The sequence below is a fragment of the Pristiophorus japonicus genome, chromosome 8, assembly GCF_044704955.1.
Source record: "Pristiophorus japonicus isolate sPriJap1 chromosome 8, sPriJap1.hap1, whole genome shotgun sequence".
Lineage (NCBI taxonomy): Eukaryota > Metazoa > Chordata > Chondrichthyes > Pristiophoridae > Pristiophorus > Pristiophorus japonicus.
This window is the reverse complement of record NC_091984.1, coordinates 168492825-168513515: the sequence shown is the minus strand read 5'-3', so window position 1 is coordinate 168513515 and position 20691 is coordinate 168492825. Positions and strand designations below refer to the sequence as shown.

At 45.8% G+C, this 20691-nt stretch overlaps 1 protein-coding gene across 2 annotated transcripts in view; it reads right to left on the bottom strand.

Annotated features, from left to right (window-relative positions):
* The window catches only part of crkl (v-crk avian sarcoma virus CT10 oncogene homolog-like), a 100906-nt gene extending 88190 nt beyond the window's left edge, over nt 1-12716 (bottom strand). For both annotated transcript variants that reach the window (XM_070887520.1, XM_070887521.1), the window contains exon 1: nt 11884-12716. In XM_070887520.1, the coding sequence (XP_070743621.1) occupies nt 11884-12699 (816 nt within the window). In that variant the 5' untranslated portion in view covers nt 12700-12716. The remainder of the gene's footprint in view (nt 1-11883) is intronic.
* Between the last annotated feature and the right edge of the window lie 7975 nt (nt 12717-20691).

Genomic DNA, 20691 nt, shown 5'->3' with positions numbered 1-20691 from the left:
AAATCGCTTCCAAACCCCTCCACCTTTTTGCTTCCGCCAATCATTTAAAACCCTTCTTAAAGGCCACCTCTTTGACAAGGATTTGGGTCATCACCCCCCCCCCCCCCAAACAATTTCTCCTTCCTTGGCTTTATTTCTGTGTTTCTTCTCCCCCCCACCGTCCTTATGCCTCTGTCAAGCACAGTGGGATATTTTTCTACATTAAAAAGGCGTAATACAATATTCCAGTTGTAACTGTTGTTGAGGCTAAAAAGGTGAAGAATGTCCATTTGGGTGATGTACCAGAAGGCATCTGTCCAACATCAGCACTTCCAGAAGATCACAAACACCTCGTAAATACTCTCCCCCTGCCGTCACAGCTAAAGCTCCTAGGAAGGTGCTACTTTCTTGAGTAGATATGGGAATTAATGTGTTAAAGTGTTCAGACATTAACTTTGTTAAATCCATCCATTTGTATACAATTGAGTCACACAGATTGAGTTTGATTGATCTCTGGCCAACAACAAATTTAGCTCATCTCAATCGGGACATATTCCTCCTCCCAATAACATAGTCTTATTCAAAATCGAGGCCATGGGAAAAGACACCCAATATGAGCATTCCAAGGCAAAAAGCTCTATTCTGATCAATGTGCCTCAACTTATACTAGATCAGTGTGATATTTCTATGTCCCATAGCCACAGCACCATTGCCTCTCAGCTCATGTACCAATTTAGTGCCTAATTGGGAGCAGTTTTATGAAACGTTACAGTTATATAGCGCCTTTAACGTTGTAAGTTGTTGTTTCCCGCATTAACCAGGAAGCAACGGAGATTCCCCAAATGTATTTCGTATAGGACTCTTGGGGGCCGAAATTGCCCTCTGCCCCAAACTTACCGCTTTTTAAGTGTTTTCTCCACCCCAATGTATGGGGCGGAGAATCGGGTGATATTCAGCTCTTTTTGTGGCAGGGCGGATGTGCCGTTCTGTCGGGCCAGCCGCCGTTCCAAGTCATCAGCGCCGTGCTGACATGTCACAACGTCCCTCCCCTTCAGTTAGAGGGGAGGGCTGCTGCGAGCTCTGCAGCCACTTTAGTGGCACCCACTGGACCACCAGGGAGGGTTTCAGCTGGGCCAGCTGCCAGTGTCGGTCCGAATTCGGAGTCGGCAGACATTTAAATTAAAATGGCGGCCACGGCGGATGCACTGCCCAGCCACAAGAAACTTCCTGCCAGGGAAAGCTGTCGGGGGTACAGACCTGCAGTCGATCCACTCCCACAGGGCGGAAAGAGGGGCGTCGCCAGTCATGGCAATCCTGTATACTGCTCTAAAAATAAAGGAGGGCAACGTACAAAATGTCAGCCCCTCTTTACCAACCCATGGCACCTCTGAGGCAGTCACGGCTCTTATAGAGAGGGGCAATTTTGGCCCCTTACGGTTAAGGTGACAATTCTCATCCCATCGTAATAAACTAGATGGAATCACAGGTTCCAATGGTAAAAGGCAAATGCATAACCCACGGTGGCACCAAGTCTCGTTCCCCCACCCCCCAGCCTGTGGCTCCAGGCTCAGAGGGACGAGAGAAGAAATGACGGAAGAGAACGAGTTGGCCAAGGTTCCCAAGTCAGACCCACTGTTGAGCAACCCAAGTTGTACAGTGCATGCGAACATTACAGGAGCCTTGGTTTTTGGCTTTGGTCTGATAGCCTTACAGCATGCATCACAGGCACACAAAGGGGGATGTGGATGAAGTACTTGAGGACTGCTGGGATCTGTGGAACCCTGCCCCAGCATATCAACAACTTGAGAGGGGAAGTAAATTGGAAGAGAAAAATTCTAAATTCTGTATTCCAATGGCTCGCCTCAGAGACTCACCATCACATAAAATACACGTTTTATTACCCTTACAAACCAAACCAATTTTAAAGCACTATTGTGTCCAAGCACAAAATTGGCTATACTCCATTTGAACTAATATGTTTCAATTACACAGTTAAATGTTGCACTGTCTGGAAGACAGGAGATATTAAGAAACTCAAGCCAAGTATTCATGGCTTGAGGAAGTATTTCATCAGTGATTTTCTTAATTCAAGACTTTTCCCCTCCCCCAAAATCCAAACATAACCCTTGTAACAGCTGCAGAACTATAATAGCATTCACAGGCTGGCCATTGTTGTGTTGCTTATTCTTAATTCCTTCCCCCTGCCCAAGCTTTGAACACATGAATGAATAATGGTTAGATTTAGGCTTAATTTACCAGCACACTTCAGCACACAATCAAATCGCAACAAGGTGGGAAAGAGAATTCTGCTTAGCACGTGCTACATCTGCAGCATTCTAAACACATCTGGAAGTCTGAACTAACCAAAGTGCCTGTCCTAAAGTTCTTTTTTGTGGAGAGTGGGGCAGAATATAGCTACTTTATGCACAAATGTAGTCTCTCCAACAACCCCACTGCAGCAGCACTGACATATGCTACTGTAGTTCCAGAATAACCAGGTAGTCTTTAGTACATCACCCAGACAGCGTGAGTGTATATGTATATATATTATTTTAAAAAGTTAACGCTGACAAGTTTTTCAATGATGGGAACCATTAAAGCATATCCCAATATCCCTACACATGCCCTTTCCAGCAGGATAACTGGAGAGTGGCTAAACGGGAACCCGGGCTGATTTCCCACTCTCTACCCAAGAATGCTGAAGTCAACAATATTAGCTTTACCGCACCCCAGCACAAATGATTCTACTCCTTTTTAAATCCATCTTTTATCAGCATTCAATCACTGATATTTTGTTTGCCTTTCTCTCCTCTGAGAAGTGCCGTAAAATGCCGTCCATGCTAAACGTGCTTTATAAAATACAAGATTGAACCTAGGATGCTCTATTCTAGATGGCTTAGTTATAGGTTGGTTCTACTACAGGTTGTGCCTCTCAGATCTGGAACCACCCATGGTTTGGCATCAGTTTTGTGCCTGGAGCATGAGTGGTGGGTGCGGCAGTGCGGGGGGGGGGGGTCCGGGTGCAGCGGGATGGGGGGGGGGCAGTGAGACACGAGCTTAGAAATAAAACAGCAAACCAGCACGGAGACAGAGCGCGAGGCCGGAGTTGCGCAGCCTGAGCTGGAGTGTGGCGGAGGCGTTCAGGAGCCCGAGCGCTGTCACGACGTACCAGTAAGCCTGGGCTCGGCATGACCTCCCGTGGTTCGGCAAATTCTCTGGTCCCAAGGGTGCCAGACCAGACAGGTCCAACCGTTACTGCAAATCTGAGCTTTAATCCTTCACCACTACTCCTAGGAAGGTGACTGGCAAGTGAACACTTCATACAATTTAAATGCTTCAGCAGTGATTTTCCACGTTATAATTCGGTTTTACATTTTACAATCATTTTTTTGTCGTTTAAAAAAATTAGTATCAGCCTATAATTTGAATTAAGAGAAATAAGCCTATAATTTGAATCAAGTGCCTGCATTGGTCAAAGTAACTTGTCAGAGTTTGTACAAATTCTAGGACCGAAGAAAATACTACAAAGTCAGTATTCAACCAAACCACGCGACCAAGGACTCAGAGATCACCTTGAGCCATTTGCTGTGAAAGTTGTTTTATTTTAAACAAAAGATTTATGTATCTGGACAAATACTCCAGTGATTACCACACAGTCCTGGACCAAAATCAACTTATTTTAAAACTTTACTGAATGAACAAGTTTCTCCCACAGCCATGTATCAGGATCACAATCACTGGAGCCCCCCAAAAAATCTACCACACAGGCAGGATTCCTGAAGTCCAGTCAAGACCATTCATTGTTCTCTGATACGCTCTTAATCACCTCTTCAAATTTATTTCACCTTCAATGACAGTCCTTTAACCAAGAGTACTTAACCCTAATGTTCTCAGAATGTTGTCTCCCAGTTTGGAAGGACAAAATGTCTAACTAACAGTTAGTAAAGAGAATCCTTGATTATTCCACTCACTCCTTTATATACCTTTGTCCCCTCCATACCTGTGACACCCTCCCTTCTGGGCTCCCATCCTAAACAAGCTCAAGATTGTCCAAAATGCTGTTGCATGCAAGAAGGTCCACTCGCCTATCTCACCCACCACCATTCGCCCACCCCCTGAACCCATCTCTTTGGCATAGCTTTTTGTCATCCCTCCTAAAGTCTTGCTTCCTGTCTAGACCATTTCTCTATCCCGATTTGAAGAGCCTTGGGATGTATCTTTACTTTATAACTATATACCACAACTTGTATTTAAATAGCACCTTGAACGGAGTGAAACGTCACAAGGCGCTTCACAGGAACGTTAGAAAACAAAACAAATAAATTTCACGCAGAGCGATACAAGAAGAAATTAAGGCAGACCAAAAGCTTAGTCAAAGAGATAGGTTTTAAGGAGCATCTTAAAGGAGGAGAGAGAGGTAGAGAGGCAGAGAGGTTTAGGGAGGGAATTCCAGAGCTTAGGGTCCAGGCAACTGAAGACACGACCACCAATGGCTGAGCAGTTATAATCAGGGATGCACAAGAGGGCAGATTTTGAGGAGTGCAAACATCTCGGGTGGGGGGGGTTGTGAGGCTGAAAAAGATTACAGAGATCGGGAGGGACAAGGCCATGGAGGGATTTGTAAACAAGGATGAGAATTTTGAAATTGAGGCATTGCTGAACCAGGAGCCAATGTAGGTCAGCGAGCACATGGGTGATGGGTGAGCGGAACTTGGTGTGAAATTAGGACATGGGCTGCCGAGTTTTGGATGACCTCAACTTTACATAGGGTAGAATGTGGGAGGCCAGCCCGGAGTGCGTTAGAATAGTCAAGTTTAGAGGTAACAAAGGCATGGATGAGGGTTTCAGCAGGAAATGAGCTCAGGCTGGGGCAGAGATGGGCAATGTTACGGAGGTTGAAATAGGTGGTTTTAGTTATGCTATGGATATGTGGCCAGAAGCTTATTTCAGGGTCAAATATGACACCTAGGTTGCGAACAATCTGGTTCAGTCTCAGACAGATGCTGAGAAGAGGGATGGAGTTAGTGGCTAGGGAACGCAGTTTGAGGCGGGGACCAAAGACAATGGCTTCAGTCTTCCCAATATTTAATTGGAAAAAATTTATGCTCATCCTGTACCGGATGTCGGACAAGCAGTCTGACAATTTAGACACCGTGGCGGGGTCGAGAGAAGTGGTGGTGAGGTAGAGGTGGGTGTCATCAGCGTACATGTGGAAACGGACACTGTGTTTCCGGATGATGTCGCCAAGGGGCAACATGTCGATGAGAAATAGGAGGGGGCCAAGGATAGATTTTTGTACACCAGAGGTAACGATGCGGGAGTGGGAAGAGAAGCCGTTGCAGGTGATTCTCTGGCTGTGATTAGATCGATAAGAATGGAACCAGGCAAGTGCAGTCCCACCCAACTGAACGATGGTGGAGAGGCGTTGGAGAACGGAGTGGTCAACTGCATCAAAGGCTGCAGACAAGTCAAGAAGGACGAGGAGGGATAGTTTACCTTTGTCACAGTCATAAAGGAAGTCATTTGTGACTTTGATGAGAGCCGTTTCAGTACTGCGGCAGGGGCAGAAACCGGATTGAAGGAATTCAAACACTGAGTACCGGGAAAGATGGGCACGGATTTGGGAGGCATCACCACGTTCAAGGACTTTGGAGAGGAAAGGGAGGTTGGAGATGGGGCAATAAGCTAGCAAGCACAGTGGGGACAAGGGTTGTTTTTTTTGAGGAATGAGAACCGTTCACAGTCAGCTAACATGGGAGCCAGAAAAGGAAGTTGGGTGGTCAGCAGTCTAGTGGGAATAGGGTCAAGGGAGCAGGAAGTGGATCGCATGGGCAGGGTGAGCGTTGAGATGTCAAGAGGGGAGATCAAAGAGAAACTGGAGAGATGCAAGTTCAGGGTTTGGGCAGGGGGGAACCTCAGAGGAAGTTTGGCCCGATGGGATAGGGGAGGGAATGGAAGTGCCAGAGGAAGCTGATCGGATGGTCTCAATCTTTGAGACAAAGTCGTCCATGAGCTCCTCACAATTGATGTTGGAGGCGAGTGCGGTGGCGACAGGGGAGAGGGGTTTAAGACTGTTAGCAGTAGAGAATAGTAGCCGGGGGTTATTATTCAGTATAATACCATTCTAAAATCTTAACTAAAAATCTGCAGTGTAGCTTTGTCCAGAGCCCCAACATTACATTTCATTGAAATCCTGCTCAGAACTGTGTGCATATTGCTTTTTATGTTCTTCCTATCACAGCAAAGCTCAGGACTAACATGAATTTATAATCTTGACTAGCATTCACATGTATATTTTCAGACATAAGAAAGCCTCGTAGACCTTTTACACAAGCTTTAAAGTATTTTTCAAAGGTTAAAACAATCGATCTCAGAAAGATTCATTCTCTGGTATCCTGGTGCAAGCAATGAACCAAGCTGGAATGTGCTAATGCGGACAGTCAGAATATTGATGCCAGTTTGGTATTTAACATTGGAAGACCATGTCCCAACTTGCAGCTTCTTTAAAGACAGTCATCCTGTGACCCCATTGAAAACAGTTACACTCTCAACTGAAGCTTCACCCTGACAAACTCCCCTTATACAGAAAGTCCACAATCTTCATTAGCTGTTCATCTATTGGTCTGCAGAACTGTAGGGTACACACCCAAAGGGGTGTGAAAAGTTATTTTTATATTTAACAAAGAAAATGTATAAGAAACTACCGGAAAACTCTACGAGGGTTTGCTCCTTAACCTTTACCCATGGATGTTTAAAGTCACAGTGTCCAATCTTTCATCATGTATCAAAACTTGAGTGGGACAGACACGTTTACACAATGGCGTGAGAGCCATCATTACACAAAAAGAACCCCACCCTTAAATGCAAAAGAACATGCGAGGACCCTTTTGCCCTCATTGAACCTCCTCCTTTCATGTGGTCAGCGCCCCCCTTCTTTGCCACAATCCCCACTTCCAAAGCCTGAATATTTTGCTCTCCATCTTCCAGCTCCTTACCATCTTTTACATAACATAAGAAATAGGAGCAGGAATAGGTCATACGGCCCTTCGAGCCTGCTCTGCCATTCAATAAGATTATGGCTGATCTGATCATGGACTCAGCTCTACTTCCCCGCCCGCTCCCCATAACCCCTTATCGCTTGTCCCATTTATTTCTGTCTTAAATTTATTCAACATCCCAGCTTCCACAGCTCTCTGAGGCAGCGAATTCCACAGATTTACAACCCTGAAGAAATTTCTCCTCATCTCAGTTTTAAATGGGCAGCCCCTTATTCTAAGATCATGCCCTCTAGTTCTAGTCTTCCCCATCAGTGGAAACATCCTCTCTGCATCCAACTTGTCAAGCCCCCTCATAATCTTATACATTTCGATAAGATCACACCTCATTCTTCTGAACTTCAATGAGTAGAGGCCCAACCTACTCAACTTTTCCTCATAAGTCAACCCCCTCATCCCCAGAATCAACCTAGTGAACCTTCTCTGAACTGCCTCCAAAACAAGTATATCCTTTCGTAAATATGGAAACCAAAACTGCACGTCGTATTCCAGGTGTGGCCTCACCAATATCCTGTATAACTGTAGCAAGACTTCCCTGCTTTTATACTCCATCCTCTTTGCAATAAAGGCCAAGATACCATTGGCCTTCCCGATCACTTGCTGTACCTGCATACTATCCTTCTTTGTTTCATGCACAAGTTCCCGCTGTACTGCAGCACTTTGCAATCTTTCTCCATTTAAATAATAACGTGCTCTTTGATTTTTTTTCTGCCAAAGTGCATGACCTCACCATCTTTTCTGGTCCCCTTTTTGTTCTGGTCTCTTCTTTCCAGTCTTCTCACACCTCTTCTTTGGTTCTCTACCTGCCTCACCTGTCCATCTCTTTGGCTTCTAATTTGTTATTTGCTCTCCATTCACCTTGTCAATCCCCTTCTACTGCCACAGAAAGATCTGGCGGGGGCACTAAAACTGAAAAGGAACCGACTCCACTTATCCACGCCTAAAGACTTGGGTGCAGTTGACAAGGCTAGAGATTAGTATTTCCCTTTCCCCCCCGCTACAACTATATATCGGGATACTGAAACAGTTTAACACAGTAAAACCGCACAGCTCATCATACAGCCCTGGTAAGCTTCCTGCTGGTTACCCAGAATGGGCATTCATTAAGCATTGGAGCAGAGTGAAAAGAATACCAGCCACCAAGATCACGGATGGTTCTAACCTCTCAATGTCAAACAAGCTACCTTGGAACCAACTTAATCCCAGAGATCCTGCTTACTTCTGCCAGTGCAGCAGTGCAAACATTACCACAGGGGAAATCCAAATAGGGCAAACACTTCAAGGGCCAAGCTTCAATACACGTGTACACCAGAAGCCAGCACTGCAACAGTACTATTTGTCACCTTGTTTCAGTCCAATAGAAGTAATTTAAGTGATTTTATAAAATCAGATTCAATATCCCAAATGACTTCTTGCAAGCGCAAATAAATTCTTTCTCCAGAATTAATAATTGTATGATCAGGTCACAATACTCGGGAGATCTTAGTAATTCAAAAAAGATCAGCCAATTAAGAACAATTTAGATCAACTTTAATTTCTTTCTATTTCTGTTTGAACAATGGCCTTCACAGGGAGGGAAAAAAACCTAAGAAGAAACAGAACTTAGTACCATGAGGAATACAAGTTAATGATTCCAACTGATGATTCAGCTCCTGTACAAAGTCAGCAACCTCTGTATCAAACTCAACAATAATTGACAAAGATACAAAAAAGAGAAATCAGGCTAACCAGAAATCCTTAGCACTGCTTTTTAAATTCTCAATCTCTCTTTTTAAAAAACTGATTACCAGGTTAACTGTGCAATGCAAGAATGCACAGACCAGCTGGTTTGGTTGAATTTCTATGTATTGAATTAGCCTGGTTGGAATTGAAACCCTTTAACTTCCATTGGCTGTATTCACGACAGATCTCCCATTAACATGGCATCAGATCCATAACTCAGCTATGGCCCAAGTGCCATTGAGTGGATGGTTGCCTGCAAGTTGCCAGATCCACAATCTAGCTCAAAATCAGGCACAGATAGCACAATACAGATTGAAAAGCACATCAATACAAAATTAGAGTGCACAACCAGATCATAATGAAAGACAAAAACATGTCCTATCAATTGCCAATTACTATGGCACATCCCAATACTGTACATGCATCCCTCCTGGTTCACCCCAGGAAGAATACAAAGCCTGGCGGCAGCAGTAGCCATTCTCTACTTTCACATCCCTCCTGGTTAACACACTGAATGAAATTGTGAAAACACTGTTGCAAAATCAACTTACAAATCCAAAGAAAATACACACTGCAAATTTAGGAAATGACACGGCAATTTCAAATGGGAGGCCTTCATTGGTTATCTCGAGCATATCTGCTCAAGAATTCTGCTGTGTCTTGCTTCAGGAAGGCTCCAGCTCAGATTTTACACAACTCCCCCGGAGATATATTTCATTTTCCTGCCTCGTAAGGGTCACCATTTCATACATTACGCTTCAAAAATAACAGACCATTTATCAGAGGTTAACAGGGATGAAACTATAGATTTCCACAGGTCTCTCTGAAGTGCTCATCCTAATGCTCTACTTTTTGTGGTTTTCCTGTGTTACTTTTTCTACAGGTGACAGCAAAAGCTACACACTTAGAATTTGATTCTCTCTTACATAGAAACATAGAAAATAGGTGCAGGAGTAGGCCATTCGGCCCTTCGAGCCTGCACCGCCATTCAATGAGTTCATGGCTGAACATTCAACTTCAGTACCCCATTCCTGCTTTCTCGCCATACCCCTTGATTCCCCTAGTAGTAAGGACCTCATCTAACTCCTTTTTGAATATATTTAGTGAATTGGCCTCAACAACTTTCTGTGGTAAGAGAATTCCACAGGTTCACCACTCTCTGGGTGAAGAAGTTCCTCCGCATCTCGGTCCTAAATGGCTTACCCCTTATCCTTAGACTGTGACCCCTGGTTCTGGACTTCCCCAACATTGGGAACATTCTTCCTGCATCTAACCTGTCTAACCCCGTCAGAATTTTAAATGTTTCTATGAGGTCCCCTCTCATTCTTCTGAACTCCAGTGAATACAAGCCCAGTTGATCCAGTCTTTCTTGATAGGTCAGTCCCGCCATCCCGGGAATCAGTCTGGTGAACCTTCGTTGCACTCCCTCAATAGCAAGAATGTCCTTCCTCAGGTTAGGAGACCAAAACTGTACACAATACTCCAGGTGTGGCCTCACCAATGCCCTGTAGAACTGTAGCAACACCTCCCTGCCCCTGTACTCAAATCCCCTCGCTATGAAGGCCAACATGCCATTTGCTTTCTTAACCGCCTGCTGCACCTGCATGCCAACCTTCAATGACTGATGTACCATGACACCCAGATCTCTTTGCACCTCCCCTTTTCCTAATCTGTCACCATTCAGATACAACTGGCTCTTCAAAAGATGGCATTCCAAAATCACTGAATTAGTTTTAAACACCCAACCTGCATATACTCTTGCAAGTCAAAAATCATCTGAGGCTGTTAACCCAATACCCCTTAAGACACTTACACCAGTAGAGTGCTGTCAATTGCAGACATACAGCTCTCCCACCAATGACCACGCACTACGATAAAGCAGACCAACTCCAGATCGCCATGCACCTCAATGGGATTGTTGCCAGTACTAGCAACTGCAAACCTTGTACTCAACCTTAATACACAGCCAGCTTGCAAATACAAAATAACAGCTGCTGCATAGACTTTGGAACAGTCGTGAATGACTTCAGAGATGTTTCTGAAACACAAAGTACAACATAAACCATCTTTTAAATAATCCTCAAATAGGAACACAATGGAAGTCAAAGACAAAACTTGAATTGGCTCATCAAACTTCATCGCTTAGTACCCTAACATGTCACCCAATCCCAGTATCTTGATCGTATTTGGCCTTATTTTTCTTACTAGTTTGGTTTGAATTTTGCCAGTTTGGAACAGGTATTTTTCGGGCTATTGCCTCATCCGTGGATCTTAAATGAAAGCAATTTACTGTCCACAGTTTGGTGTATACAAATTAATAAGACTCATGCTGTCAAAAAAGTTGGACGCCATCCCCAAACTGTCCTGTCTTAGAAACCAGGCTCTTTCTGAACAGCCCATCTGTGCCTCCAATACTACATCTGGCAGATCACTCCAAACAAGACAAGTTTTAAAACTAATCTTCACATTGTTTCTGCTTGCTTGGCTGATTTCAAGTAATATGCAGGGTTTGGTCGATCTGTGCCAGTGTTCAATCTTTCTAGCACTGATATTATTGGACACTAGTATTCGGGAGTTAGTATCACATTTTAACCTAGATGCAGTTCTTTTTTTAAAAAAAACATGGGATCATAAAGCAAAGATGCACTGCGCCTCTTTGAAAGAACTATTCAATTGGTGCAGTACTTTCCCCGTAGCCATGCATTTTTCCCTTTTCAATAATATGTCTGATTCTCTTTTGAAAGAATCTGCTGCTATCACCCATTCAGACTGTGCCTTGCAGATCATAATTTGCTGCAGAAAAAAGAACTCTCATCTCTTTAGTGGTTCTTTTGCCAATTACCTTAAATCTGTGTCCTCTGGCTAGCAACTTTCCTACCAGTGGAAATAGCTCCTCCCTGTCCACTCCCAAATCCTTCAGAACTTCTATTAAACCTCCCTTTAACCTTCTCTGTTGAAGGAAAACAATCCTAGCTTCAACATGACTGTCCCCCATCCCAAAGTTTTACTTTTAACAGTGGAATAATTGTCAGATACAATTTAGGAAAGGACGTTCACTGAAAGTCTCCTGGAAGGATCTATAAACTTAAGTTGGGTGTTTTTTGGGCCGCCCCAATAGTGCACCTACCTCCAATGCCAAGGCCGTTTTGTCGTAGGCGCAGGGGACTCTCTTCTGGATGGCCCGGGCGTAGACGGGTCCGTTCTGGGTGGTGGGCAGCGGGTTGGCGCCGGTGGGCAGGGGGCTGCTGGTCTGGGGCTGGGCGTAAGCGTGTGCAGGCTCGGGGATGCCGTAGCTGCTGGAGTTGCGGTAGCCGGGCGCCTGCTGCTGCTGCTGGGGCGACGACTTGACCACCACCTCGACGTAAGGCACGGGGATCATGCCGAGCCGGCCGTCCTTGTTGCGGGCGCTCCACCACTGTTCCTCGGGCTTCTCCACGATCACCAGCAGCTCGCCCTTCTTGAACGGCAGGTCCTCCACGTCGTTGCCGGGGAAGTCGTAGAGAGTCCGCACGTACTCGGCGCTCTCCTCGCCGCCGCCGCCGCCCGACGACAAGCCGGAGCCAGAGCCGGAGCCAGGCCCCCCCAGCAGGACGTGGCCTGGGCCTTTGCCCAGCGAGGCGGGCGGGCCGGCGGCCCGGGGTGCCGGCTCAATCAGGGTGGTGGTGTCCAGGTAGTGGATCTTGTAGAACTCGAGCAGGCCCGGCAGGTTGTCGAACTCCTGGTCTCCGATCTTGAACTTGCCCGGCAGGCTGTTGATGATGTAGTGCGACACCTTGGAGTTCTCCGACACCGACAGCACGTAGTCCCCCGGGCAGGTGGTGCTGTCCCGCACCAGGAAAGTGCCGTGCCGCTGGCCCTGCAGCTTGGCCTGCGCTTCCTGCCGGCTCAGCTGGCCGAAGTACCAGCTCGTCCGGTCGTGCGACTCGAACTTGGCGGCCGCCATGGCGACCCTGATCGCTTTACCCCTACCCTCCCCCCCCCCCACTCCCACTGAGGTAAATCAGGCCCAAGGCCCAAGCCCGAGGCCCCGGGGCACAGTTAGGAAACACACGGCGGCGGCGGCGCCTTCCCGGGGCCCGCGGCGGGGAACAGGTAGCGCTGGGCTGGGGCTTTCCGGCTTCTCGCGGACTCCCTCCTTCACAGCCGCCTCCGCATGACGGAATGCCGTGCCCGGCCTGGCCGGCCCCGCTCTGACTCTCGCTGCTCTCCCCTCCGCCCGGCCCGGCCCCGCTCTGTGTCTCGCTGCTTGCCCCGGCTCCCGCCCCGCCGCCTCCCGCTGGGCTCTGGCTAAGATGGCGGCCGCGCGCGGCTTCGCCTTTGGCGTCGTCGGGCGGCGCCATGACATCAGCGGGACGTGGTGCGTGGCGCTTTTGGCGGGAAGAGTACAAAAACAAATCTTGGGCGGCGGGGAAGCTGATGGCCGTCCGGGCCCGGGAGGGCGTGCTGCAGGCCTGCTCCAGCAAATATTTGTAATGCGATCAGTTTTTTCTCCTTAGTTCGATTGTAATTTAGAATTCATGAGTTTGGACATCCTCAACCTTGTTGTTGACAAACATGTGCCTAAAGCAGTCAAGAGCCGACCACATTGTAGGTCTGGAGTCACTTAGAGGCCAGACCAGGTAAGGACGGCAGATTTCCTTCCCTAAAGCTCTGAAACTTCCTGTCTAAACCTCGCTCTTTCTTCAAGAAGTTCTCTTTGACCAAGCTTTTGGTCACCTGTGCTAATTTCTACTTGTGTGGCTTGGTGTCAAATTTTAATCGCTCCTGTGCAGAGCCTTGGTACGTTTCACTATGTTAAAAGTGCTATATAAATACAAGTTGCTGTGGTTTGTGGTGCAATGTTCTCAAGAAGAAATCACTGACACCAAACTTGACTTTTAAAAGCCTGCGGATCATAGAAAGTGGTGAAATGTGTGTGTTGATACTTGAAGCTGGGTAGGTGTAGAAAGGAGGAAATCTATGCTGAGTGGCATATTTAAGACAAAGGAAAGTGTGAAGGAGCATTGACCTGTGGTAGAATTTGATGTGCCTATGTAACAACCTAGAAAATTAGCCAAAAGCTTCAAAATGTAATCTACACCAGTCATTTGCATTGTGGAGAAAAAATGAAACTACAGAAAAGTATGTATTAAGAACATAAGGAGTAGGCCATACAGGTCTTTGAGCCTGCTCTGCCATTCGACCTCAACTTCACTTTCCTGCCCGATCCCCATATCCCTTGATTTTCAGAGTCCAAAAATGTGCTTATCTCAGCCTTGAATATATTCAACGACTCGGCATCTGTAGCCCTTTGGGATAGAGAATTCCAAAACTTCACAAATAAAAACAGAAAATGCTGGACCTACTCAGTAGATCAGGCAGCATCAGTGGCGAGAGAAACAGAGTTAACATTTTCGGTCGATGAAGCATTCCAGCATTTTCTGTTATTTCAGATTTCCACCATCTGCAGTATTTTGCTTATCCAAAGAATCACAACTCTGAAGAGATTTCTCCTTATCTCGGACCTAAAATGTCCGACCCCTTATTCTGAGGCTATGACCCCTGGTTCTCGACTCTCCAGCCAAGGGAAACATTCTCTCAGCATCTACCCTGTCAAAGCCTTTAATAATTTTATATGTTTCAATGAGATCCCCTCTTTCATCTTAAATACCAGACAAAATAGGCCCATTCTACTCAATCTCTCCTCGTAGGACAACCTTTTCATCCTAGGAATCAATCTACTGAACCTTTTTTGTATCCCCTCTAAGGCAAGTATATCCTTCCTGGGTTAGGAGACCAAAACTACACCGTACTTCAGGTGTGGTCTCACCAAGGCCCTATATAATTGCAGCAAGACTTCCTTATTCTTGTATTCTAACCCCCTTGTAATAAAGGCTAACATACCATTTGCCTTCCTAATTGCTTGCAGTACTGTACCTGCATGTTCCCTTTCTGTAATTTGTGTACAAGGACACTGAAATCCCTTTGAGTACTAACATTTACTGTATCTCTTTAAAAAGTATTCTGGTTTGCTATTCTTCCTACAAAGTGGATAATTTCAAATTTCCCCACCTTTATATTCCATCTACCACCAGCTTGCCCAGCCTTTCCTGTGTGTCAGTTATGGTGCATTCACAGCACAAGTTTAGCAGCGGTGTGAAGCGATTTTGTATTGACACCAAATCTGTGGAGTGCAAATTGGTATTCAAAGCCTGATTTAATAGTTATTTCTTCTAACAAAAACAACAACTTGTATTTTTATGGTGCCTTTACGTAGTAAAATGTCCCAAGGCACTTCACAAGACAAACAAAATTTGACTGAGCCACAGAAGGAGATATTAGGACAGGTGGCCAAAAGCTTGGTCAAAGAGGTTTATTTTAAGGAGCATCTTAAAGGAAGGGAGGTATAGGGCGGAATTTCAGAGCTTAGGGCCTCGGCAGCTGAAGGCGCAGCCGTCAATAGTGGAGTAGAGAATATCAGGGATCTGGTAAGAGGCCAGAATTGGAGGAGCGCCGATATCTTGGAGGGTTATAGGGCTGGAGCAGGTAACAGATAGGATAGGGCGAAGCCATGGAGGGATTTCAATACAAGGATGAGAATTTTAAAATTGAGGAATAGTGCAGGTCAGCGAGCACAGGGGTGAAGGGTGAACGGAACTAGGTGCGTGTTATAAGAGTGCAGGCAACAGAGTTTTAGATCAGCTCAAGTTTATGGAGGGTGTAAGGTGGGAGGGAGGCTGGCCAGGAGAGCATTCAAATATTCGAGTCTAGAGGTAATACTGCATAGATATGGGCTTCAGCAACAGATGAGCTGAGGCAGGGGCAGAAATGGATGCTGTTACAGAGGTGGAAGTTGGCAGTTTTGGTGACGGAAAGGATTTGTGGTTGGAAGCTCAGCTCGGAGTCCAATAGGGCGCCACAGTTGTGAACAATCTGATTCAGCCTCACAGTGCCCAGGGAGAGCGATGAAGTCAGTGGTTAGGGAACGGAGTTTGTGGTGGGGACCGAAGACAATAACTTTGGTCTTCCCAATATTTAATTGGAGGAATGTTCCGCTCATGCAGTACTGGATGCCGGACACGCAGCATGACAAATCTGAGGCAGTGGAGGATAACTCCGAGGGTTGCAGTCGACTACTTTTGTTTTCAGCTGGCTGCAGATTTCAAGCTGCCTGGCCACAGATCAAAGGATAGGCCCCTGTGGCTATTATTGATAACTGTTTCTGAAACCTTTTGAGAAGGGGACTGGCTAGTTGACTGCTCGACGACTCATAATGCACAGCTTCTTGTCAGAGTTTGTTATATTGGGAGCCCGCCTACAGTCTGTGTGAATCTCGCAGCCAGTAACTGCAAGGCTGTGAGTTATAAAAGTTCCAGGGCTAGCCAGCAGGATTTCAAACAGCAGCCTGTTCTACAGGGTAAGAAGTGGGACTGTTTTTGAGTGCTTAGGAGTAAGCGAGTAGAATCTTTATAATTGGTCTGTACTGCGTGTAGAGAAATGTATATTTCACTGCATTATATTGTTTACTGTTCACTTACCTATTTTATGCAAATAAAACCACTTGTTGGACCAAAGCTTTTGTCTCTATTTCATAAAGGTGTGTATTCAGTCCATCATTCAAAGAGAAGAGAATCATTGACACACTGCAGTAGCCAGTGCAGAGTAAGGATTTTCTGCTATGTTCCGTGGGTGTTACACTCATTTACCTAGATATTGGAATAAAGAATGACCCCTTATGTTCACCCCAGATCACAGGGGTGTAAGTCGACATCAACTTGCCTCAGCTCATCTGCTGAAATTCTCATCATGCCGTTGTTACTTCTAGACTTGACTACTCCTGGCTGACCTCTCACATTCGACCCTATGTAAACTAGAGGTTCTCCAAAACTCAGCTGCCTGTGTCTTAATTTGCACCAAGTCCCGTTCACCTGTGCTCGCTGACCTATATTGGCTCCCAGTTAAATAATGCCTCAATTACAAAATTCTTATCATTGTTTTCCAATCCCTCCATGGCCTCGCTCCTCCCTATCTCTAACCTCCTCCAGCCCCACAACCTTCCTCAGATATCGGCGCTCCTCTAATTCTGGCCTCTTGAGCATCCCTGATTTTAAACGCTCAACCATTGGCGGCCATACCTTAAGCTGCCTGGGCCCCAAGCTCTGGAACTCCCTCCCTAAACCTCTCCGCCTCTCTACTTATCTTTCCTCCTTTAAGACTCTCCTTAAAACCTATCTCTTTGACCAAGGTTTTGGTCACCTCCTTATGTGCCTTGGTGTCAAAATATGTTTTATGACATTCCTATGAAGTGCCTTGGGATGTTTTACTATGTTAAAGGCGCTATATAAATACAAGTTGTTGTAAAAATTGATTCACAGCCAAAGGAGACATTAGGACAGGTAACCAAAAGTTTGGTCAATGGTAAGTTTGAAGGAGCATCTTAAAGGAGGAAAGAGAGGTGCAGAGGCACAGAGATGTGGCTACGTGGATGCCTAATTGGCTAAGGGATAGAAAGCAGAGTAGTGGTGAGCTGTTTTTCAGTGGTATGCAGTCCCCTGGGGGCCGGTACTAGGAACACTGTTCTTTTTGATGTTTATTAATGACCTGGACTTTGGTATACAAGGCATAATATTGAAGTTTGTCTTAGAGAGGGTGCAGAGATTTACTCGAAAGACTTCAATTACGTGGAGAGACTAGAGCAACTGGGATTGTTCTGTTTGGAGCAGAAAAGCTTAAGGGGAGATTTAATACAGGTGTTCAAAATCATGAAAGATTTTGATGGAGTAAATAAGGAGAAACTTTCCAGTGGCAGAAGGGTTGGTAACCGGCGGACACAGCAGATTTAAGGCAATTGGCAAAAGAACCAGGGATAACGTGAGGACTTTTTTAACGCAGCTAGCTGTTCTGAACTGGAATGCTCTTGCAAAAGGGAACTGGATAATATTTGAAGGGAGAAAATTTGCAGGGCTATGGGGAAAGAGCAGGGGAGAGACTAATTGGACAGCTCTTTCGAAGAACTGGCACAGGCACCATGGGACGAATGGCCTACTGTGCTGTATCATTCTATGAAAGGTTTAGGGAGGGAATTCAAGAGCTCAGGGCAGACAGCTGAAGGTACAGCTGCCAATGGTTGAGCGAAGGAAGTGGGGGATGCACAAGGCTAGAGTTGGAGGAACACAGAGTTCTTGGAGGTTTGTAGGGCTGGAGGAGGTTACAGACCCAAGAGGGATAAGGCCATGGAGGGATTTGAACACCAGGATGAGAATTTTAAATTTGAGGAATTCATCATAGGCAGTCCCTCGAATTGAGGATGACTTGCTTCCACGCCAAAAAGTTCACAGATGTTTCAACGAAGGACCTAATATTCCAGGTCCCAAACAAAATCTTGAAGGGTGGAAGATGCTTGTGCGTGGATTTTTTTAACGTGTGCTGGCTGTTGCACACCATACGGGCTTGACGGAGCGAGGTCTTGGTCCAGTGGCAAGGATTAACCAAGACGACTGGAGACCAGCTCTGCTGCACAGACCTACTGCGCACACATATCGTAGTGTGGGCTGGCCCGTGCTGCCCCTGGGCCCTCGCCTCTTCTGGCCCCAAACTCGTGCCTCTCCTGGGGCCCCGATCACATCCCTCTACAATCTCTCGCCGCTCCTTCGTCCCGACCTCGCTGCTCCTTTGCCCTGTCCTCTCTGCTCCTGTTCACGCTCCAATCACCGACCTGGATCTTGGGTCAGGAGCTAACGGAGGTCAGCGAACAAAAGGCTGAGGGGTGAACGGGACTTGGTGCAAGTTAGGATACGGGCAGCAGAGCTCAAGTTTACGGAATGTGGGAGGCAGACCAGGAGAGCATTGGAATCATCGAGTCTGGAGGTAACAACAGCTTGGATGAAGGTTTCAGCAGCAAATGAGCTGTGGCAGAGCCAGAGACGGGTGATATTAAGGAGGTGGAAGTAAGCAGTCTTGGTGATGGAGAGGATATGTGGTCAGAATCTCCGGTCTGGGCCATATAAAATGCGGAGGTTGTGAACAGTCTGGTTCAGCCTTCAACAGCAGCTAGAGAGCGGGATGGATAAGATAAGGGAACACAACTGAAGAGGTAGAGGTACCTACCCTGCCATCCTCTTTCCCCCAAAGGGGGAAGTGCCTTCTGCCCCATGGATCACCACCTGGGACCGCAGTGGCATAGTGGAAGACCGGGAAACGGGACAGCTAGCGTGGGCTCACCTCAATGGTGTAAGCTACACGTGGCATTCAGGAAAGGAACATCCATCTGTTCCTTCGGGGATCGCAGGGTTAAGGTCAGAACAGGGAAGCAGCGGTAGGCCTTACCACCCCCATTTTCCTGTTTCTGCTGCTCTTGTGGAATTGCGGAAGAATATCTGTATCCCCTGTCAGCGTGGCTTAGTGGGTAGTTCCTCTGAGTCAGAAGATCATGGGTTCAAGTCCCATTCCAGAGACTTGAGCACAAAATCTAGGCTGACACTCCAGTGCATTACTGAGGGAGTGCTGCGCTGTCGGTGTCGTCTTTTGAATGAAACGTTAAACCGAGGCCCTGTATGCTCTCTTGGGTCGACCTAAAAGATCCCATGGCACTATTCAAAGAGCAGGGGAGTTCTGGCTAATATCTATCCCTCAACCAACATCACTAAACCAGGTGATATGGTAATTAATTTAATTGCTGTTTGTGGGACTTGCTGTGTGCAGATTGGCTGCCATGCTTACCACATTATAACAGTGGATACGTATTTCATTGGCTGTTAAAGCTTTTGAGTGGTCCTGAGATTATGAAAGATGCTTTGTGAATGCAAGTCTTTTTTCCCTAATGAATTCTGGAAAATTATAATCCTTCAATAACCTTCAGTACTCTGGGGTGCATATCATCTGAAGCGCAATGTTTATCAATTTTTAGCACCCTTAGCTCCTTCCTTTAACACACACAATAGAATCTCATTACAGATGTTGACTGGCCTGCTGCATTTGCAGTTGTTTTTATTTTTAGAGTAGATATATAAAATGTTTCCCTCCAGTTCTTCATCCCCAAGCTTCTGAAGACATCTTTCAAATACTGAAGGAAAATATGCATTAAGCAACTCTGCCATTTCCTTATCTACCACTGTGATCGCACCATGCTTGTTATTCAGTGGTCCCACCTCTCTTTTAATATTTCCTAATGACTTTATGAAACCTCTATTTCCCTTTCTGTTGGCCGCGGGTCTTTATTACGTACTCTAACTCTCCAAACCCCTCTTGTGTTGTTTCTATTTGTAGATTCTGCTATTTCTCTCAGCTCCTTTCTGCCACAAGCTGCAGTTTCTTCTTTTAGCCTTTGTTTCCTCAATGGAATATTCCTAGACTGCTCCGCCCCCAAGCTTGTTCTGGGGACATGGCCAACACTGGCCGCCTCCTTTGTACAACTGAATGGTTTGCTTGGCCACTTGCGAGTGTAGAAAGCATCGTGTGTAGGTTTTATTAATGTTAATCTGGCAGCTTTCAAGGTGGTTTTTTGGATACAAATTTTATACTGAATTTACTTTCACAACTTGTCATGTGGGATTTGAACTTACAACCTTCTGTTCGGCCCCAGAACCACGGCACTCTACACCTGTTCTACTCATTAACTTCTCCCTCTAGCTTATCCAGGCTGATCCATCTTTCATCTCTCTGCTTTCATCTTCTAAACCTGGAATATTTAGCTCATCTCATACAATGGGTGAAGCCGGGTTTCAGCAATGATGTCACTTTTTTACTGCAATTGTTACTTCTAGTTCTTCAGTTTTATCCCTTATCCTTATCGTATTGGCGCTTCTCTTTTTTTTAAATTTCAAAAATATTTTTCATTCATAACATTTGTCAAAATACATTTCAATACTTGTCTAAATACATTGCGATACAATCCACAACTCACATTACATATAACACTGCAAATTAAATGCAGTATACGGTACTCTACAGAAAAGAT